Below are 21,763 nucleotides of genomic sequence, written 5' to 3'. Positions count from 1 at the left end.
GAGTGTCAGCCTGGCTCGAGCGCAACCTATCACCCAGATCCCCTCGCACTGGCCTACTGATGTGTGTGTGTGTGTGTGTGGGAGGGCGGGAGGCCTGAGGCGCGTGGGGTGGGTGGAGTTTAATGCCGGGGCCGTGCTCGCAGATGACTGCGTCGCCGCATTGCTGTACGTTGCGCGTGTCTAGCGCTGCTTTGGACCAGGCGCATGGGGCCCGTGACCGGGTCGTGGGGCAGAATGGCGTTGAGCCTCATGCCCTATTACAGAAAATAGACACAGTGAGAGACAGAAAGAAAACTTATTTCTTGCGTGCAGCTTCACAGACCGGTGAGCTGTGTCTGTGTACCGCCGTGAGATTCATACGCTGCTCGTCTGTGTTCGGCCCAGCGTTTTGAATTTTTCTGCTGCATGATCTTTTCTTATCCTATAAGACGTACTCTTTTTCCTACTTTTTTCCTCACGCACGTACTCAGTAGCGTAGACATGGGCTTGCAGATGCCATTTTGATTGCGTACACTAACTTCCCGAGCGTGCGGATCGACGTTTGGCGAGAGAGAGAAAGAGATGTGAGCGTGCAATGTGCGGTATTTGCGAGGAGGGAGCGAGAGAAAGAGTGACCGGGCCCCGCTTTAGGACACGTTTCGAAGTCCTCGTGTTGTTGTTCAGAGGAAACACAGAAATGGGAAGTGAAAAAAAAAACGAAAAAGGCGGCGGGGACGTCGTTTGACACGAGTCCTCTCACGAGAGCACGAGAGAGAGGAAACGGAAAAAAAAAACGAAAACATCGAACGCCGGCAGCGGTCATGATACGTGTGCGCGCCCACACGCGCATATGCGTGCAACAAAATATGCATCCGCGATATGCGACATGATGAGTGAGCCTCTCAATGGAGAGAGAAGGACCCTGTTGGCCCAAGTAAGCTGGTGAGGCTGCTCACTGCACGTCCGCTCTCGCTTCCACTGCGCTTCGCTTTCTCTTGCTATGGCCCCCTCTGTGTTTGCGATTGTATTCCTGCGCGCGTTTTGTTTTTGTTTTCCTTCACCCGCGCCTGCGCTTGGTGGCGATGCCCTCAAACGGTTGCTGTATGCTGGCTGAAAGGCGCGTATTCGACGCGCTAATGCGGGTCTTTGTCCTTGTGGCGGTTCGCAGCGGTGACGGCAGCGTAGCCACGTACCCACCCTCTGTGTGGCACCTTCAGCAGTGCGTTCGCGCGCGTAGTTCTTCTTGTTATCACGCCACCTCTGGCGGATATCTGTGGACACGAGACGCGCTGTTTTGTGCGCTTCGTCGAACAGATGTAGACATAGCCCCCGCAAACGTCCTGGAGAATGCAGGTGCATCACAAGGAGCGACAGCCGCCGCGCCGCCGCGCTTCTACTTCTTCTCGGCGCTCCTTGACGTGGGAAACAACGAGGAGGACGTCGACCTCGTGGCGATGCTGCTCATGGAACTGTGCATTGCGTGGCCAAATGCCATCGCGGCTCACATGGAGGTGTGCCGTGTTTGCCGTGGGGAGCTGTCTCCTGTGCGCGCGTCGTCACCGCTTGCGGCGACCCCAGGCGAAGGTGAAACTGACGAGCCATCGTGGCAACTCAAACACTTCACGCGAGAGGAGACACTGTTGGTGCTACTAGCGGACGAGATCGAGGCGACAGCCGCGACACAAGACGGCTTTCTCACGCGGTGGGGCGTCCGCAATGCGTGGGACCACGACAGAGCGCTGCAGGGCCGCAGCTGGTGGGTGAGCGGGGGTATTGTGACCGTGCTCCCTTCCGAGGCTGCCACCAGGCTTGTGGAACCCTTTCTGATGCTGGAGCTGTCGCGGATGGAGAATGGGTGCCCCCAGCTGCCCCGCCATCCCGAGAGTTGCCGTGACTCGAGCCAAACACTTGAAGAGGCGTTGACGCACGCTATCTTGGAAAGGGAACTCTCACATAGCGTGAGGGCGTACCTCCGCAAGGAGGTTGAAGGGCGAATAGAGTCCCGCCCATTGCATCGGATGATTGTGGTGGTGCCACCAGCGATGGCGCTGTTTCTCAGGGGTGCGCCGTCCTCTATGTTGCACGATTGTTTTCTCTACCACACCGTCGACTGTCCACTCTTCGCGGTGGAGGGCGGCAGCTGCGACGCGGCGCAGAGCTCCACAGATCGCGCCACCGGTCTCGTGGCCCCAGCGACTAGTCCCACCGCGTTCCTGCGGCCAGTGAAGTCAGGTCTATCGTCGGCAGACCTGCTAGAGCGGCAGTGTCGTGTCGCTCATGACGAGACGTCGCGTCTGATGGAGCTGTTCCGCGAGTACGACCTGCTGCTTTCCGGAGACGGGTATGTGCGAGTCCCGCTTGCGCCCGTTTCCCGCTACGTTTTTACGCAGTTGCTGTGTCAGTCGGAGCTTCCGTCCGCGCTGATCCTCGCGCTTATGCGGCGGCATTCGGACGTCACACACCGTGCATGTGACGTGGGCCATCGCATCGACCTAGCCGCTGTGTCGAGCAGACCTCCCTTACCCACCGAGGAGGAGGTGATGCTGGGGATAAAGGTGACCTGGGCAGTGGAGCGCTGGACGGCCGCGCTGCGAAGAGGCTCTGCGGCGGCGCCCCCTGTAGGCCTACATATGTGGAATGAAGAGCGAAGTCTGCGCAAAGATAAACTGTGCCGATGGATTCACGAGCGCATGCGAAAAGCCAAGCGCGAGGCCGCCGAGTTGTACTCTCTTGAAGACGCTGCCGATACACATGCCACAGATAGAGAAGAGGATGGCGTCGCTTCGAAGGTGTCTGCGCTCCCGGTCGCGAGCGGTGACACGGCCGACCCGCTGCGGCGCTGCCGAGGTGCCGCATTGAAGCAGCTAGAGCGGAGACTGTTCGCGCCGTTTCCATCCTCCTACCGTGGCTCGTCGACCGAGTGGCTTGGGCAAGCTCTCCGTGATGTCGCGAGAGAGCAAACGCACGCAGCATCGAGCATGGCACAGCGCGACGATGTGTGCTCATCCTTTGCGGGGCCCGCCCCAGCGGCACCCAGAGCTGCTTCAACCAACGCGCTCGACAACTCGTCTAGTTCAAGCCACTCAGACGCGACGTCGGAGGACGGCTCAGATGGCGCAGGAGGCGTTGGCATCCCCACACCGCAGGAGACGGAGAGCCTACTTGCACAGCTAACAGAGTTGGAGGTGGTGCTTCAAAACGAACTGGCAAGCCGGGCAACGGTCCCTCTCGCAAGCGGAGGCGACAGTCGGACAACTGACTTGCGCGGCGGCGTCGGTGATGCTGTCACCGAGGACCAAGAGATGGATGTGACGTCATGGCTTACTGCCGCAGACATGCAGCAGATAACCCGGAACGAGCTTTTCCTGCATCACGTGCAGCTCCTCGAATCTGAGATGGAGCAGGACCAGTAGAGGAGTTGACCGTCCGCCTTACCGTGAAAGGCCGACTGCACACGGCGTGTGGTGTCGCCGCCCCCCCCCCCTTTGCACTCGTTGATGCAGTTGAATGTGCCTTTCCTTTTGTTTTTTGTTCTCGGTCTGCTAAGCTGAGCACGCACAACCCTACACAATGGCCGGGCAAAGGAGCAGCGCGGCAAGTGCTGGCGCCGGGCAATGCTCTCTTCCTGAGCGGCGCCTTTGGCACGTGCAGCGCATGTCGCAAGCAGCGTTGGCTCTGCCTTGGTTCTCTTCAACGGTGCACACCCCATGATACCGGTGGACGTGGGGCCCCCTCTCCCCTCCTACAACTCGGCCTATTGCTCGCGGTGGTTGCTTTCTCGTTCACTGTTCTCTCCCTGGCTCTTAAGGGACGGGTCGAAGCACTACTTATTGCCAGTCGCATCTTCATTCACCAGCGCACGTGCCTCGCGACTGCAGAGAACCAGACGCGTGTTCACATGCAAAGGCCAACACGCTTGTCGTGATATAATCAGCGGCGGCCGAGTGTCAGCTCCATGTGCACACAAGCCTTTTGTTATTCGGTCTTTTATTTTTTCGAAGGAGGTCTTCTGTCGAAGTTGCGCGGCGCACCGGCGCGAGCCGCGTCTTGGCGGTTTCCTTTGTTGGAACGATTCTTTCCGTGATTTCGAGATGACACACACACACACACTCGCACTTGTTGGTTGTCTGTTTGCCCTTCTGCGAAGTCTGAACGGCAGCGTGGAACGCGATGTGGTCCGCGAACGTGAATCTAGATGGGGTGCTACCGAGCAGCCTCTGCATCACGCACGACGCTTTGTGGTGGTTGTCTGCGAGTGGCGTTCTGTACACTTGGCGGACAAGTCAAGGCGATGGTGAGCCAACACACCCGGTTGCCGTGGCGCAGTTGGACCGCCGCGTGGAGTGCATGGTCGTTTCTTCGGATGCGTCGCTGATTGCAGTGGTGTCGTCGACCTTCATGGCGCTCCTTGAGATCGAGCACACATCGAGCCCGACATTTTTGCGGATGGGCGACGCCGATGCATTTGGCGAGGCGAGTGGTGATGAGGTCGTCATCACGGCGGAGGAGAGGAGGCGCGTCGCTTGCACGATTGGCGATGTGCGTGGCGTGTTGTTCAACAGTGACGCGTCTCTAGCGGCGGTGTGCACGGATTCGGCTCTTCTGCTGTGGAGTAACGTATTCGGTGACGCCTCAAATGACGATGAGGACGGCACTGGATCACACCTGGCAAGCTTCGACTGCACCCATCTCGGCGCGTCAACGCAAGGGTGTTCCGTCATCTGCTTCACTGGAGCAAGACAGCTGCTCGTCGTAGACGATGTCAACCATCTCGTACTCCTTCAGTGCGTCAGTGAAGATTTGAGCGATGTAAGCGAGGACGCCCACATGCCCGTCGCGTGCCAGCCAAATGCGTCACCGATGGCGGTGAACCTGCAGCTGATGGTGGACGGACACATATGCGGCCGCACCGCTCGTGTCACTTCCGTCGCCTGTAGCCACAGCGGCGTCTACGGGGAAAGCTTAGTGGTGCTAGGGTTCTCCAATGGCACCGTGCAACTCCTGAACGGACGCCAACTGCAAGCACTGCGCACCTGGAATGTGCGGGACGCCATAACCGCCGCCTTCATTGACTCCTCGGACGAAGCGGCAGCCGCCAGCTCGCGTCGTCGCAGTGGGCTATCACAGGTTGCAACGCGGGATCGCCGCGGAATTCCATATGCCGCGGCGTCTACTGCGGCGCCGCAGGAGGTGACCATCTTTGATGTCTGTGTCGGAGCTCATCTTATCACGGTGTGCACATCGCACGGCGTCGTCTATTACAGCAGATTCACGTTTCAGCTGGAGAGCGCCTACACGCAGCTCTTGACAACGCCGCTTGTGCAGGCAGGAGCTGCTGCTGCTGCCGCAGGGACGTCTGTGCTCGGCGGCGTCGCAATGCGGGGTGGGTCGAATGGCCGTTGGGCGTACACCAACGTGTTTGACGGTGTCCTCTACTTCTCTTGGCGTGACGTCGACACGCATCACACACTGGAGGCGCGCTCGGCGGAGCGGAATGCGGCCAGCAACGACATTGTGCACGCACGTGCCCCACTGCCAGCCGCATGGTTAGACAACGTGGCCACTGCAAGGCTTGCTCAGCGACCCTTCCTGTCGTCGGATGCGCGGCGGCGGCAGCCTGCGAAAGGGAGCGGTTACACTGACGCCCCGTGGTCTGTGCAGCAGGAGCGCAAGCGAAAGGCACGGGCAGCCGCCGCCCGCGACCGCAAGGCTCAGGCATTCGGGGCAGTTTCAGCCTCGGCAGCAGCGTCTACAAACGAGCTTCGCTTCCAGTACGACTTCGACTCCATCTTCGGGGTCGGACGTGCAACACTGACACGCATGGAGGCCTCCAGCTCCGCCTTGCGTGGCCTTCACACGCGTGCTGTCGTGGCGACCGCGTTTGCCACCGCCGGCGACGCCCTCATCACCGCCGGTGCTGACGGTCGAATAAGGCAACTGCACTTCCCCATCGCGCGCGCAAAGGGGGCGGACGGAGTCGCTGGACGCATCTTGGCTGGTCACGCCGCGGCTGTCACCGCAATCGATGCAAACCTGTCGCGCCAGCATCCTCTCATCCTCTCTGCCGGTGCAGAAGGCTGCCTCCGGCTCTGGTCACCTGGAGCACGGGACACACCAATAGCGGAGTGCACCGTGGGCTGCAGTGGCGGCAAGGTGGCGCGTCCAGCGCCGGGGAAAACTATCGTGTCAGCGCAGTTCTTCTACCTTGACAAGCTGTTACTGTCGTGCGCGGCGGATGCACTCGAGCTCCGCCGTAATGCTGGTGGCGTCTGCTCTTCGCGGGCGACAGCAGCGCCGTCGAGCACCTCCGAATCTGATAGAGTTCTCTCAGAAGCCCCTCTGTACAGGTTCTCGGTCGGCAGTGGCCACACCATAACCTCAGCAACAGCAGTGAACCACTTCGTCAGCAACCTTATCTTCCTGGCCACCTCGGAAAAGGAGGTGCAGGTGCTGGATGTGGCGGCGAACACGGTTCTCTGGCGCGAGGGGACAACGCACACGCGCGGTATCTACCGCGTTGCCACAGGCCGCACGAGTCGCTACGCCGCAGCCGGTGTAGACAGCGGTGCCGCGCATCTCTTCATGTCGGCGTCGCTCGACAGCACTGCGGCGCTTTGGGACGTGCGCATAGCGAAGCCGGTGCAGCTCTTCACGCAGCACTCCAACACAGGCGTTCCATCGCTGGCGCTGGAGGTTGCTCCCGGAATCGGCGTGGTCGCAGTAGGGAGCCAGGATAATGCGGTTTACATGTACGACCTTCGTGGCGGGTGCGGTGGCGTCGCTCTCGACGTGTTGCGTGGGTTCGACTCGTACGTCACTTCTCTTGCCTGGCACCCGCTCCGCCCATTCTTGGTGGCAGGGCTGGCCAGTGGAGACGTGCACGTTCTCCAACACGCCACGTAGACGCATGATGAGACGATGAAGACACCCGCAGTCTCTGCGGATGTGGTATGTGCCTACCGTTGCGCTTCACAGCGTGTGGTGGACGGAGAGCCCATGGCGGATGTTGTTTCTCCCTTTTGTTTTTGCGCTGTTCTCCGTTGCGGCTCTGATCGGTGGTACCGTGAGGGACGCCATCCCTCGTTCACATCGGCAGACGCAGCCTGAAGCAGCGATGGAGGAAAGTGCACATCGCATACCTGAAAAAAAAAGAAAAAAAAACATTATCCGAGTAACCAAGACGACGCATCCAAAGAAAATGCGACAACGAACGGAAAGCAGCGGTGCTGCTGCCTCGAATACGACTGTGGAGACGCAATGAACGGCGAAGTTTCATGGTTCATGGGCGAAGACATGCAAGCTCGGTTCGGCCACGATGCCGTAGAAGGGAAACGAGAAACAAACACATCCCTCCCTATTCCTGCCCACGGCCCCCACCGCCTGGCCACCCTCTCGAGCTGTCCGCTCTATCTTTCTCAATGCCCGTCATCAGCCCACTGTATATAAACTTTCCTTTAGTGCGGAGACATACGCGCACAACACATTTCTCTCTCTCTCTCTCTGCCTGCCCCGTGTCTGTGTGTCAGGCAATCCTTCTCCGCCGCGCTCTCATCATCATTTTCGATACTTCTTGTCTGGAAAACATCTTCTCTGCGCCTGTGTGGGAACGAGAACCGCGCGTAGGTTATTTCTTGTGAACGGACCGGCGCCTGAGCTCAGGCCAGCACACATTCTTTCAGATACACACCTGTATCATTCTTTCAAAGACCTTTGTAACTATGCTCGTGCTTCTGCTTGTCGAGGACCTTCTCCATTATTTGTCCTTTTCTGTTTGCTTCTTCCTCCTGAGGCTGCTAGGTTGTCCTTGTCGTCGCTTCCGTCGCGTCGGTCATTCATGCTTTGGCCGGTTTCTCTCTCTCTATTAGGCGCATCTTCAGAGACACGGCAACACGGCCGAGGCCATCGTCTGTCGTCTTCTCCGGTCGAGACGTCTCCTTACTTTTCTGGCCTACCAGTTCGTGGGTGCGCTGGCGCCATCCCTTTGCATACACATTGTCATTTGCAAGCAGCACGTCAAGCACCGCTCGCGAACGCAGCGATGCCACGTGACGCGCCTGCCCCATCGTCGGCGCTGCGTCGGCGTACAGCGACATCTGCCTTAGGAGGTGACACACGGACGCAAGAGCGCAGGCGGTCGAGGCCGATGCGAAAGGCGTTGAGGCATTTTCCTCTCGCTACAGCGGCACGCAGAAAGCCCTTGCTTCCGCCAGCCGCGTCGCTGCGCACGCACTTCACACGCGTGCAAGAAGCCGCCGCCGCGCTTGGTCATGTTCTTGGTTACCTAATTCGGCAAGTACTCTCGCTTTGTGTTCTCTTGGACCTCGCGCAGGGCGTACTCGGCCGCCTGTTTGCTCTCCTACGATGGCTGAACGACTACCCGGCTCGTGTGCAGTTCCGTCGCACGACGCAGCGCTTCTTGTCTGTCATGAATACGACTGAAAGCTACACAACCTTTGTCGAAGCCGCGGCGAGTCTGGACCACTACTGCGGTGTGGCGAAGTGGGCGCAGGACGCCCCTCCACTGGATCGCTGCAACGCAGTCGGCCTTCTTGTCGATGCCACCGCGGCGCAGCACCTCATCCGGACGAACAACTTGTACGCAATGGAGACCTTTCTGTGCTCGCTGCTGAAGCGCAACGCGCACGGTCTCATGGACGCATCGATATACCGCTACTACAACAGCGCCCCGCACTGCCTCGAGGACTACACGGACAGCATCGAGTGCCTTATCACGGCCTATGCGGCCGGGGCGTGGCATGGCGAATCTGCGGTGAGCGACAGCAGCGGCGCTGCAGCAGACCGCGCCTTGCCTCCAACATCGGCCGCGCCCGTGTTGCGAGATTTGCGTCCCTGCTGGGTGCGATTGGAGGCTAGCGCCGGCGCTGAGGTGCGGCCGCCGCTGCTTGCCGGCACACCTCCGCCAGTGTGGTCGGCGACGCACTCGGGGCCATCTGCGGCGCTGCCGGCGGTGGACGTGACGGCCAAAATTCAGCAGGTCTGGCAAGCGCAGTTCCGGAAAACAGTGTCCGCTATTCAAGCGCCATGGGCAACGGCCACTGCGGCACCGAGCCGGCAGCAAAGCACATCCGCGTCTGTGCACTGTCTCGGCAGCAGCGCCGCTTCCGCGGCAATGCCACTCACAGACACAAGCACTGCAACGGTGCCCACTTGCGCCTCCACGCTGGCGGGTGAGAAGAGCATCTTGTTGACGAGGGATGACGCCGCGCCGGTATCGCACACCTTTGCGAAGCCAAAGACGAGCGATGACGCAAAGCCCGCAGGGGATTTTGCAAGTGTGTCGCCGCCGTTGTCGCCTCTCTTGCGCACTGAAGACACAACTTCGGGGAACGCAACTGCCTTGCTGTCTTTCGGGGCGCACATGTCGGTGGCGCCGCCGCTCTCGGCCAACCCCATGGCGGCAGCGCCTCCTTCACCGGAGGTGGCCCTGGCTCGGCAACTTCGCAGCTCGTGTGCGTCGCTGTGCCGCTTCCTCGACGGCTGTGCATTGCCGTCCGCATTGCCGCAGCAGCACCACGCACATCAGCAGCGCTGCTCTGTGTACAAACCCGCGGTAGTCACAGTAGGGCATCGTCTCAAGGTGCTGCGCAAGGTGCTGCACTCCTATGGCCGAACGGCGCTGGTGCTCAGCGGCGGTTCCTCTATGGGCACCTACCATGCCGGCGTGGTCCGCGCGCTGCACGAGGCGGGTGTGTTGCCTGATATTCTCTGCGGCTCCTCGGCCGGCTCCATCATCGCCGCGATGATCTGCACCAAGTCGCCGGACGAGCTTCACGCCTTCATGCAGTCACACGTCCTTTCGACCGAGGCGATGCACATGTCCCCGTTCGGCGAAGACAGTGACCTTCCTGGCAAGCTGAAGCGCTTCTTCAAGACGGGCTTCTTGATGGATGTGCGGTCGCTGATGGGGTGCATGCGGGGTCAATGTGGCGACATGACGTTTCTGGAGGCGTACCAGCTCAGTGGAAAGGTGCTGAATGTGTCCGTGACACGTAGCCAGCAGGAGGGTATGCCGTCGGATCGGCACGTGCTGCTCAACTACGTGACGGCTCCGGATGTTGTGATTTGGAGTGCAGTAAGTGCCAGCTGCGCCTTGCCGGGACTCTTCACAGCCGTGCAGCTGATCGAGAAGCCCTCCCTTGGCGGTGGCACATTTGCGCCGTACCTGCCAGGAGAGCTGTGGTGCGACGGCAGTATAGCTCAGGATATCCCACGGCGACTGCTGATTCAGCTCTTCGGCGTCAACTACCTCATTGTGAGTCAGGTGAACCCGTACGTGATTCCGTTTCTGCGGCCCCCCAAATCGCACCACATCATCGCAACAAGCGGCTCGTGGCTAGCGCGGCTGTGGTTTGCATGGGTGGATGTGTGCGGATGGGTGTTGACCGTCTTGTTCAGCGTGCACCTCCTTCCACGTTTCGGCCGCTTCGAAATGCTTTTTATGCTGTTTGCGCAGTTCTACAGCGGCGACTTGACCATCCAGCCGATCGACTCCGTCATGAAGGCGGTGCCGGACTACATGAACTTGGTCAACAATCCCTCCGCTGACTACATCAGTTACGTGGCGTCGCGTGCGCAGAGCCGCACGTGGCCACTGGTGACAAGGATTCGCCTTGCGACGCGTATTGAGCGCTGCCTTCAGCGTGAGATACGTGCCTTAGAGGCAATGGAGCTCAGGGAGCAAACGACGTAAGCGTGCAAAAAGCGGGAGGAGCATTCCTATGGGTAGGCGAGGCTGACGGTTTAACGAAAATGTTTCGGTGATTGGCTTGGTTGTCTATCCGTGGCGTGGCGCTCGATCGCCCAATGCCATTGGAGGTTGTTTGTGTGTTTTTTTGTTTGTTTCTTGCTCCCCACCCTACACACAGATACTAAAAAAAAACGCAGATCCGAGCCCTATCAAGCCCCTGCGCTCTGGACGCACAGCGTGGATGCTGTACACCAACGGTGACGCTTCTGATCTCATCGCGAGAAAAGCTCTGCAGCAAAAGGGATGGCGCAGGCAACTGTTGTTGCACCCTTTGCCAACCTACATGTCAGGAGCGGTATGCGAATGGCGCCGTGCACGCCACCACACGTCCTAGTCGGCACCCGAGCCACGAATGCGCGCCGGGATGGCTCGCCTTCTCGCTCTGCCACTTGGCTCTCTGGCATGCACTTTGGTCATCGGCTCCACCACCCCCACCCCTTACCCATCTATGCCCGCATACGCATAGGCCAGTGCACGCCGAAGGAGATGACGCTAATCGGCACTAATTGAGTAGCAGCTGTTTTCCGTGCCGCTTGTTGACGTCTTGTCGACGCTGATCGCTCGCCACTCGGCTAAACCACACACACACACATATATATATATATAATATGTAATATATATATGTATATCGCGACTTCATTCACAGCACACGAACAGCGACTCAGAAGAACCTTTTTTTTGCTCCTCTGTTAGAATTCAAGCTGAAGTTGCGGTGAAGCATCCACAGACCTCTTCGCCTAGCACGAGAGGAGGCAAGCCCCCCCCCTCCCACACACACACGCACACCACACCACACCACCACCACTTTCTTGTCCCCTTTCAGTCACCGAACAGCGTCCGACTTCTTTCTTTCTCTCACACACTGTTTTGTTTCGACGTTGGTGGCCGTATCAGACCTCCTCTCCTTCTCTCTTCGAGTTTAGAGTTATCATAGATTCACGTTCCTCATTTTTGCGCGTTCTCTTTTTGTTTGGCGTTTCCTTGCGCTATCTGCCTGCCTCAAGGAGTGCTAAAAGGCACACGTTCTCGTACGTACTCCTTAGACCTTTGTCTTTTGGTTTTCTCTTGCTCACCGTGCTCGCGTCCCTGAAGGTACAGCGGCGGCTTTTTCGCAAAGAGATTCGGAACAATTCGGCTGATTCGCCGTGCACAACGCATCCTACTGTGAAGAGCATATTCGGTTTTCGTGCTGATGTGGTAGGGTTGTTCTCTGGCTTCGATCTCGTCCTGTGTGTGCACGTGTGTTGCCGCTCTCCACTGTAGGCAGGCTCTCTTTCTCTCTCTGTGTGTCTGCTTCTGCGAGTGGTCCTTCCTCTTACAGAATTGCCATCACTGTTCAAGTCCCTCTCTGTTGCTGGCGTTTTGTGCTTCGCTGGAGTTGATTGACGCTTCCCGGTGTACATCCAGGCATTCAGCGAAGCGTCGCCACTCGCGGCCCCTCGAGAAATGGAGGAATACAACATTAAGCGGAAGATCGGCGATGGCGCCCAAGGTGTCGTGTACGAGGTGGAGCACCGCACCTCGAAGACGAGCTATGCAATGAAGGTGATCTGCTGCACCGACCAGGAGCAGGTAAACATGGCGCTGAAGGAGATCAAGGTGCTGCTGCAGCTGCGTCACCCCAGCATCGTCTCTTACGTTGACTTCTTCCTCGTCTTCAACAGTGTCAAGCTCCGCCGCGAGTTCGCCGCACAGAGCGAAGGCGCGTGTGGCAGCGGAGGATGTGGTGACGGTCAGCAGCGTGAGGCGAGGGTGCAGCGAGAGCAGGACAGCCTCTTCCTTTGCAGCCTGTCGAACAGCGAGTTCCACCATGGCTGCGCCGCCGACAGCGGATGGAAACAGGCGACTGCGGAAGCCTCTTCGAACGCCCCGACGGGAAAGCCGCAGAGCGGCGCCGCCCGCGTTGTTCCGACCTCGCTGCTCAGCAAGCACCGACAACAGGCAGGAGCGCACTGGCTCGGCGAGGAGGAGATCGCTGTGTGTCTCGTGATGGAGCTCTGCAGCAACGGTGACATGCAAGGGCTCGTGCGGGAGGCGCGGCAGGAGTTCATGAAGACGGGTAGCCACAGCATCACAGAGGCGCAGGCGGTGTCGTGGCTCGAGCAGGCTGCTGCGGCGCTGCAGTTCATTCATGATAAGGGCTTTTTGCATCGCGACCTGAAGCCGACGAACATCTTCTTCGACGAGTACAAGAACATCAAGATCGGTGACTTTGGCCTGGCGGCGACGGTCGGGCTTGGCCGAAACTCGGCGGTTGGGACACCCTACTACCTAGCGCCGGAGCGCATGCTGCAGCAGCGCTACGACGGCAAGGTGGACATCTGGGGTCTCGGCGTCGTCTTGCTCGAGCTCCTGACGCTGCGCGAACAGCCGATCAACAGCATGTTGCTAGAGAACCCGAAAGTAGTGGACACGGTGATTCCGCAAATCACCAAAATGGGCTACTCCACCAAGCTGGCTGCTTTGCTGCGGGACATGCTGCAGCGCCAGCCGCAAGGCCGCCCCACCCCGTCCTCTATTTTGCACCGCTTGGCGAGCATCACCGCCACCTCGCCGCACCCCGGCATGTCCGCGACGCTCTTCGCTGGGATGAGCTGTCCGAAACTAACAGAGGCGCTCTGCGACGTCTGCGAAGTCGAAGTCGCCGGCGTTATGTGCTCGAGCTGCAAGGCTGCCTTCTGCACCGGATGTGATCGTGCCCGTCACAGGCACCACTCGCGCCAAAGCCACGATCGCACAAACATGTCGTCTATTGTGAACAGCATGAACGGCGCCTCCTCCTTGCCTCTGTCGGCGACGCCGATGCAGCAGCAGCAGCAGCAGAAAACGCTGTCTTTTTCGCGGGGGCCCTCGCCGGCGAACACCTCAGACCAGACGCGGGCGAGCATGCAGAACATCGTCGTCTTTCCGTCCAGCAGCACCAGTCACTCCCGCACGCTGCCGCGCGAGCGCGAGATGAACAGCAGGACATTCACCCGTTTTCAGCTGGCGCTGCCGGGGTGTAGCGTATCCATGTCTGAGTACTCCATGGCACAGGGGTTTCAGGGGCGCCGCGACGGGTCTGGCATCAACGCGGCCGTAGCAGAGACGGTGCTGCGTGTCCCGGATGATGTGCCGAGCCTCGCCCAGGCGTTACAGGTGGTTGAGAGCATGCCACACATTCGCAAAATCCTCGTCGCCGGTAACACCACGCACACAGTGCCGCTTGTCCTTACATCACGACTGCCGGACAGCATCAAACTTGTAGGTGAGTCGCCGCCACCGATGCTGGAGGTGGCGGACAGCCCATTTGCTTTGCACTGCCAGTCTGGCAGGGGTAGTGTGGAGAACTTCATCCTCCGCCATGTCGGACGCTTCCGCTCCAAGCTGCTCAAGCTGGACACAAATCTCCACCAGGCAGACGCAAACGCAATGGCATCGGCGCCTGCAAGAAAGCCGTCGCGGCCGACCGCCGTGTCCATCACGGGAGGCGAGTGGAGGCTGCACAAGTGTCGCATCTCGTGCGTCGAGGGAAGTGGTGTGACGGTGGGCGGGGGCAAGCATACCTCCTCCTCTTCCACCAACGGACAGAACACCTCCGCGACTGGCACGCGGTCGTCACGCCCGCCGCCATCTCCGAGCTTGGTCGCTCGTTCAAGCCTGGTGAACGGCGTCGAGGAGGGTGCAGAGGACGCTGACGTCTTATCCATGGAGCCGATCATAACCAAGTGCAGCTTCATCGACGTCACCGCCGCCGGCATCGTCCTCATGGAGAAGTCGCGAGGCCTCTACGAAGGCAACACGTTCTCTGGCTGCGGTTTTGCCGCTTTTCTGCTCCGAAAGGATGCGACGCCGCGCATTCGCGCCAACCACATCACCGACGGTGCCGAGGCAGGTATCTTTTGCCAAGATGCCTCGGGGTTGATGGAGTACAACGTGATTGCGCAGAACGCGGGCTGCGGCATCGTCGTTAAGGGGGCGTCCGCGGTGCCGGTTATTCGCAAGAATCGCGTTCTGTCCAACGTGCAGGCTGGTGTTTTCTGCTGCGACAAGGCCGCGCCGTTTGTCTCCGATAACGAGATTCGCCAGAATGGCAAGGCCGGCGTGTTGGTGAAGACGACCGCCGCACCGAAGATCACCCGCAACGTCATTGAGAGCGGCAAGGAGGCTGGCATTTACGTCTTTGAGAAGGGTGCCGGCATTATCGAGGAGAACCGTATCCGCGGCAACCAGAACGCCGGCCTCCTTGTCACCACCGGCGGCAATCCGCACGTCATCCATAACACCATCAGCAAGAACGCGTACGAGGGCATCTGGGTGTGCAAGCACGGCGGTGGCACCTTCTGCGACAACGATTTGCGCGGAAACACCAAAGGGGCCAAGGACATCGAGGCGGACAGCCGCGTCACATGGGTGGGTAATGTCGAGCAGTAACAGTTCACGTTCCACCATGGATGTCGGCGAAAGAAGTGGATCAGAGCACTTGTTTGTTGCTAATGCTGTTCTTGCTCCCGCCCCGTTTCGTGTTTCAGCTGTATCGCGGACGGCAAGACGTGCTGTCGAGCCATCCCCTCCCCGTGCTTTCACGAGCCCACTTATTGTTGCCTTTCTCTTTCGGTGTGGGCTGTCTCTAGATTTACTTTCCTGCTTCTCTCTTCGGATGCAACTCTCAGCATTCGTGTGTGAGGCGTGGCACAGAAGTACTGCCATTTTAGGTGGAGCGACTCTTTGCACTCATACGCCCCGAGATGGACATACCACCTTGGTTTGTACGTATGATAATGTCGAGGGTGCACAGTCCGTGCTCGATAGCGCTGTTGCCGTCGCGGCCATTGGTGAGACTTTTTTGTTTTCGGTGTCGTCCGCCACGGTCTTTTGACCTTCTTGTTGCTTGCGTTCTCTGACACACACACACACACACACACAATCTTCATACAGAACCAAGCACGCACACTGAAGCATCGCTGCTTGCCAGCGTCCGCTTTCTGTGCGCCTTGGACTCGTCTCCATCGTTGCCTTTTTTGTTTGCTTGGGGGTTTTTCTTCACGTATCTCCCGTACTGTCCTTGTTTCACCTTTAGAGCAGCTCCTCTCCACCACCACCACTCTCTCCTCCCTACATCGTACGCGCACGTATCTCACCATGCGGCCCTCTCGCTATCTTTTTTTTTTCGCCCACTCACAGTGCCGCAGTATTTCATGTGCACAGCGCTGTGCTTATGTGTGGATCGTTGCCCCCTACCCTCTCCCCTCCAAACCACCACCACCACCCCTTTTTCTTTCTTTAATAGATGCCTCCGTGCTTTTCTTTTCGCCTTGGAGGAGGTACGCACAGTGCTTACGGTGCAGAGAGGCAGCGTGCCCACGGAGGCGGTCCTTTTCTTCTTGCTTGATGCCCAGCGTGTGTGCACCACGTCTCTCTGTCTCTCTCTCTCTCTCGGCCAATCCAAAAAACTGAAGCGCACTCGACACAATCACGTTTTGGTGAGCGTCACGAACGCCTCCACGGCAGGTGGAACGCAGAAAAGAAAGGAAACGCAAAAGGGATCGCCGAAACATGGCAACAGAGGAGGAATTCGGACGGAGTCGCCAGGCGGGGTGTGCCCAACAAAGGGATAGAGTCAAAGAGCGGGCGGCGACAAGCGGAATCTTGTGCCTGCTCCGTCTCTTGCTCTTGTCTGTGAGGCAGGCGGTGCCTGTGCCACGCGCTTCATGTGGAACGGCTGTTCATGTGCGTGTACGTATGTTCAGGCGCGTTTGTTCATGTACGCATACCAGACAGCCCACAAGGAATGCGCTGCCCTCCCCTCCCCCCACCCCGACTGCCCACTCTTTTCTTGCTTTATTTCCTCTGTTTGCCTCCTCTTCGCGTTGCAAGCGCCATCTCTTCCTGATACCCGAAGTCCTCTCTATCTCCCCCCCCTCCCCCTGGCATTACGAGTCTTGTGCGCAAGCGCGGCGTATGGCCGTCGCCGTCGAAGTCTGGTTTCTGCGTTGACGGCTGCTCTATTCGGGTTACATATAGAGCAATACGTGCATTCATATTCACCCATGTCTTGTAGAGGGGTCATGTTCCAGCTCGCCCTGGCGTGTGGGCGGCCAACAACACCTGCGCTCCGGGTGCCCCACGCGCGGTTGTACAGCTTGTCGCATACACGCCTGCAACCGACTCACGCACCACATGCAGCAGACGATGATAACTTCGTAGACATTGACCATCTCATCGGCCTCACCGCAGCGACGCAAAACCCTGCGCTCGAAGCAGGCGCCGCTTCGCCGTCGAGCAGATTGAGAGACGCTGCAAGGAGCGAGGTGCTTGGCGTGGTCCGGGTTGTACCCGAGGAGGAAGGCACACGCTACTCACGCCTTCGCATTCCACTGGACGCAGACGAGACGGCAGACACGCGGCCACGGGCTAACACGAGAGCGAGTCTGATGCCAGGCGAGGAGGCAGCCTACGCAGACAAACCTGCCGACGCATCCGCTAACGCAGCCGTCGAAGTATCATCTTTGCCGAACTCAATTGAAGACGTTGAGGCGGCGATGACTGCGCATGAACCTGCCGAGGAGGGTCGGCTCCCCAGCCCGTCTCGCCTCCCGTACGATGACGAGCGGTTTGCCGAGATGCTGCTCGAGATGGAGGTGAATGGCGTCATTGACGAGGCGTGGCAGGACGCCAAAAAGGCGCGAATGGAGGACGTGAAGGAGATCGCCGACATTTTGTCGTCGCTGAAGGTGCGGGATCTCTGCTGCATCGATGTCTCCGAGAAGACTTCCAACTTTGACTACATGATGTTCGGCACGTGCGAGGGGGCACGGCACATCCACTTGGCTGCCTGGGCCGTGCAGGACGCAGACAAGGTGCATCGCATTTCGAAGATCAAGCGCAAGCAGACGGACGAGTTGTGGGAGGTTGTGCCGGTCGGCCGTATCGTGGTGAACCTAATGGTGGAGAGTTTCCGTGAAGAGATGACGCTGGAGCGCAAGTGGGCAGTGACACGCTCCATGGACCCGTTGGCGGCCGCTAATGCCCCGATCAGCGAGGGGCGACAGGTGAAGGCGCACGGACTGTGGACACTGACGCTGAACTTGCAGGACCTCGAAGACTTTGAAGTGGACTACTGCAAGGACATCCTCATGCGGCAGATGTGAAACAATAGGCTCACTGAAGGGAGAAAAGAAGAAGGCTTGGTTACCTGGTGACACCGCTGAATGATTTGGTGACATGCGTATGTGCTAAATGACGACTGCAGGTGTCCAATGTTGGCACGCGCGCTCTCCTTCATTTTCCTCACATGAATCGTGGCCATGATGACGCCGTGCAAGCCTAAAGACCCCCCCCCCGAAAAAAACAAGAAAAAAGCCGCCAGCGCCACCAGTAGGCTGTATCTTATGGACGGAGAAAGGTGTCAGCGCCCTCGTCTGCGCACTCCCACCCCTCCTTCTCTGTCGACACCATCGCGGTAGCGCGTGAAGGTGGCACCGATCGCTGTCGGTGCGATATAGCTCGCTCGCATTCGAGCGTGGCAGCGTCCATCGAGGTCATGCCCTGTCCACGACTCCCGACCTTTCATGGCATAGCATCGTTCGTTCTCTCTTCATCCTTGTCCCTCTTTGCCTGACATGTGCACAAATTAGAGTGAGCCCGGTTCACTCCTCATCTAATTACGAGATCATAGCTGCTAGACTGGAGAACGCGAGCATACATTTCCTGTAGTTGCCGTTGGGCTGTCCGCTGCGTGTGTGTTCGCATTTGTTTCTTTGCGTGTTGTTGTTTTTCCTTTGAATTTGCGTAGAGGCGGTGCGCGTGTGTGCTCCGTCGCTCATGCGTGAGGTTGACGTCCTCTCGCACCACCACCAGCACCACCACCCCTCTTCCCTCCCTCTCTTCTCGTTCTTTCCAAAGCGTGTATTGTTATTGTTGTCGCTGCTGTATTTATTTTCCTTCCCTTCTTTGCCCTCTGCTCAGTTTTGTGTGCGTGTCCTTGCGAAATTGGGAATTCCCGCCACTCCACCAGAGACCGCCTCCCTCTCCTCTGTGCCGTTTGTTTTCCACCCGTCGCACTGCCCGTCGATACACGGCACGGTGCTCGCTGCTGCTCGTCCCACATCTATTGCAAGCATTGGCGGCCTCTTTTCCCTTTCGGTCTCCTTCACATAGACGGCACGTGCTGCGACGAAAAAAAAGCGGCGCATTAGAATCACACAGAGACACCGCCCCGCACTGCCTTTCCCTCCACCCTCCCACGGCCCTTGCCATCGCCTCAGTAGTCTGTGTGTCCACATACACACGCGGATACAACCCAACGGGGCACAGCGGCGCGGAGGCAAAAAGTGTTTTGTTGTTGTTGTTTTGCGTACAAGGCTGCACTCGTCGATACACAACTGCAGACCATTCTGAGAAGAGGAGCAGAGAAACGGAGCGGTTGAATCGGCCATCCTGCCCTTTTCGTCTCTCTGTCTCCCCAGCCCATCTCCGTGTGTTTAGGTCTCTCTTACTTGTGCACCTATTTTTTTTTGCGCGGAGCGGTGCTTCGGCGTATGCCCAGCATGGACTCGCTCCGCACTGCCGTGGATAATGCACCGCTTCTGGTGAACCTGCTGCGCCTCATTCGCGATGCACGGTCGCCCAACTACAAGGACCACGAGAAGGGCCCCGTCACGTTCCACTTCGGCGGCCTTTCGATGCGCGATACCGGTAGCTACGAGGAGGCGGAGGAGCTTTGGCGGCAGTCCAGCTGGAGCAGCGGTGCCCTGGCACCCAATGCCGCCGGCCCCTTCCGCGGCCCGCTTCACCTCGTCGTCTATCTCAATCACTCTCCGGTAGAAGTGTGGACGCTGCAGGACTACCGCGAGCCGGCGACCGACCACTCTGTGCCGCGCGACTTTGAGCAACTCGAGGCCCTCAACACGCTAGTACGTGTTCTTTTTGCCCACCTGCGATGTCAGGATATCTACGGCGTCGTGCTGCAGAGCTGTGTCACGGCAACCGACGACGCCAACAACCACTTCCCCGCTTCCCCCAGCGGCAATGTCAGATCGCCGCCACAGTCTCCTCCGCCGCGAAACGCGTCGCTGAGCAGGGAACGTACCCCTCATTCGCCCGCTAACCATGTCTCGTTGCGCCTCTTTCGGTCCGCCGAGGAATGCCCAACGATCCCAGTGCACGCGCGGCGGCAGTATCTCTGGTCCAGTGACGACTTTGTGCGCGTGGACGTGACGATGGACCGCACATGGCGGCACCACTCTTGGGTCCAGCCTGGCACGCAAGCCGCCTCGCCTGTGCTGGCGGCCGGCGACAGGGAGAGGGGCACCGCGGCTTGTGCGGCAGCGGAGAGGTCGTCGCCGATCCGCACTGCCAGCCCTGGTTTGCATCGCTTCGGTAGCGAAGGCGATACCCGCTCGCAGTCGATCTCGCCAGAGGCCATGGGCTCGCTCGGCAAGTCCTCCTTGCCCACCCCGTACCTAGCACCGGCCGCCACGTTAGCCCTCTCGTCGCATCTCTCTCGCAGTCCTAGGACGAATCTGTCTCCTCTGATGCCCGGCTCTCGGCTGTCTCCAGCGCAGGGCGTCTCGGAGTTTGCCCTGCCACCCGCCGATGTGTCGAGTCCGTTCGACTGCGATCGGTCGCGGCAGTCGCGTTCCAGCCCTCCAATTACGCACAGCTGCGTCTTCGCCAGCAGCCACCGAGCAGGAGGCGGTGGAGCAACGTACACGGCCGCCGTAGGGGCTGTGAATCAGGTGGAGGATGCGGTGTGGCTGTCAAACGCCGAGCACGTGCGCCGCATGGGCACGCTCGTCTGCTCCCGCAAGCACTCACCGTCCGCCTCGTCGTCGCCCGTGATGGGGAAAAAGTCCAGAAACAGCTTCACCCACCAGAAACATGAGATGGGGTCGCTTGTGCCCTCCATCTCTATCGGTGCCCTTTCCGGGATCGGTTTCGACGGGCGGTTGCTCTCCAGCGATGTGGATCTGGAGGACCTCGCTGCCGAGACCGCGTCGGCAGGAAGCTCTGCAAGTGTGCCGAACAGCGCGGCCATGGAGCAGCTGGTCTCACTTCTCGGTCTCTGCTCCAAGGTCAAGCTGCAGCACGTGCCGTCAGCCCCATTTGGGGATTTGGTGCTTTCTCTCAACCTACGCGAGGCGCCCTAACTTGCAGAGAACACGAAGCCCGAGATATATGAGGGTCCGTGACGGAGTGAGGGTTGTTGTGGTTTTGGGGTGGGGATAGGGTTAGGGGTCCGGTGGTCCACTTTCTGCTACATGTTCGTCATGACACGGTGCGTCTCTTCCTCCATCCTTGCCGCCTTCCGCAGAGGACGCCTTTCCTCCCACGATCGGGATGGCGTTTCTCACGCGTTCGAGTGTGTTGTCTGCGTCTGTGCCTATGTGTTCTTCGTACCTCGTTTTTCGTTTTTCATTTTTCTTCTCTCGCGATTCGCTTTTTTGCAGCCGCTTCGGGAGGCGTGCGTGCTCACGTGTATGCGTGTAGATCTTCGTGGGTGAAGACACATGTCCACCCTCCACCTTCTCTCATTGCCTTCCCACCCGTGTACCCTTCTTTGGTCATCTATGTCACCTGTTTTCGTTGTTCTCCGTTTTGCCTTGTGAGTTTCGTCTTGCTTCATCCTTTACGACGCCTTCCCTCATTGTACGAGCCGTTGTGTACGCGCGTGTGCGTGTCTTTCTCTGTATGCGTGTGCTTGCTTGGTTTTGTACGGTTTCTGGACACGGGCACGCAGGGATGTGTCGTGCTGAACATCCTTCGTATGCGTGTGCGGCAAAAAACGAAACCGTCAGCAGCCAAGTAAACCAACAAAACGGCAACGACAACGAAAAGGAGGGTGAACGCTGTCGACCCAAAAAGCAGCAATTGTGGTATAGTGCTGCATGATCGGCACGGCGACGGCTGCGTTTGTTGCATGAAGGGATGGTGCCTCTCTACCTTGCTCCGGTCATTGGGCCTCTCTGTGTTGCAAGTGAGGCTGTCCTTATCACGTTCTATCCCTCTTCTTTCTGCTCTGCTTGCCCCCCCCTC

The 21,763-nt window shown here is 58.9% G+C and overlaps 6 protein-coding genes across 6 annotated transcripts; all 6 read left to right on the top strand.

Moving 5' to 3' along the window:
* Nucleotides 1-1,442: 1,442 nt before the first annotated feature.
* Nucleotides 1,443-3,392, top strand: LINJ_30_2170 (conserved hypothetical protein; the record flags this gene model as incomplete). The annotated part of the gene is made up of 1 exon (XM_001467027.1): nucleotides 1,443-3,392. One exon carries the CDS (start codon nucleotides 1,443-1,445, stop codon nucleotides 3,390-3,392), a length of 1,950 nt encoding a protein of 649 aa, XP_001467064.1.
* A 934-nt stretch (nucleotides 3,393-4,326) lies between these two features.
* Nucleotides 4,327-6,882, top strand: LINJ_30_2160 (conserved hypothetical protein; the record flags this gene model as incomplete). Its single annotated transcript, XM_001467026.1, has 1 exon — nucleotides 4,327-6,882. The coding sequence occupies one exon, from the start codon at nucleotides 4,327-4,329 to the stop codon at nucleotides 6,880-6,882; it is 2,556 nt and encodes an 851-aa protein (XP_001467063.1).
* Nucleotides 6,883-8,017: 1,135 nt separating this feature from the next.
* On the top strand, nucleotides 8,018-10,690 carry LINJ_30_2150 (conserved hypothetical protein; the record flags this gene model as incomplete). Its single annotated transcript, XM_001467025.1, has 1 exon — nucleotides 8,018-10,690. The coding sequence occupies one exon, from the start codon at nucleotides 8,018-8,020 to the stop codon at nucleotides 10,688-10,690; it is 2,673 nt and encodes an 890-aa protein (XP_001467062.1).
* Nucleotides 10,691-12,193: 1,503 nt separating this feature from the next.
* On the top strand, nucleotides 12,194-15,160 carry LINJ_30_2140 (putative protein kinase; the record flags this gene model as incomplete). The annotated part of the gene is made up of 1 exon (XM_001467024.1): nucleotides 12,194-15,160. The coding sequence occupies one exon, from the start codon at nucleotides 12,194-12,196 to the stop codon at nucleotides 15,158-15,160; it is 2,967 nt and encodes a 988-aa protein (XP_001467061.1).
* Nucleotides 15,161-16,437: 1,277 nt separating this feature from the next.
* Nucleotides 16,438-17,877, top strand: LINJ_30_2130 (conserved hypothetical protein; the record flags this gene model as incomplete). The annotated part of the gene is made up of 1 exon (XM_001467023.1): nucleotides 16,438-17,877. One exon carries the CDS (start codon nucleotides 16,438-16,440, stop codon nucleotides 17,875-17,877), a length of 1,440 nt encoding a protein of 479 aa, XP_001467060.1.
* A 1,389-nt stretch (nucleotides 17,878-19,266) lies between these two features.
* Nucleotides 19,267-20,877, top strand: LINJ_30_2120 (conserved hypothetical protein; the record flags this gene model as incomplete). The annotated part of the gene is made up of 1 exon (XM_001467022.1): nucleotides 19,267-20,877. The coding sequence occupies one exon, from the start codon at nucleotides 19,267-19,269 to the stop codon at nucleotides 20,875-20,877; it is 1,611 nt and encodes a 536-aa protein (XP_001467059.1).
* Nucleotides 20,878-21,763: the final 886 nt, after the last annotated feature.

Source organism: Leishmania infantum, chromosome 30 (genome assembly GCF_000002875.2).
Source record: "Leishmania infantum JPCM5 genome chromosome 30".
Classification (NCBI taxonomy): Eukaryota; Euglenozoa; class Kinetoplastea; order Trypanosomatida; family Trypanosomatidae; genus Leishmania; species Leishmania infantum.
This window is presented reverse-complemented; position numbering and strand designations above follow the sequence as displayed.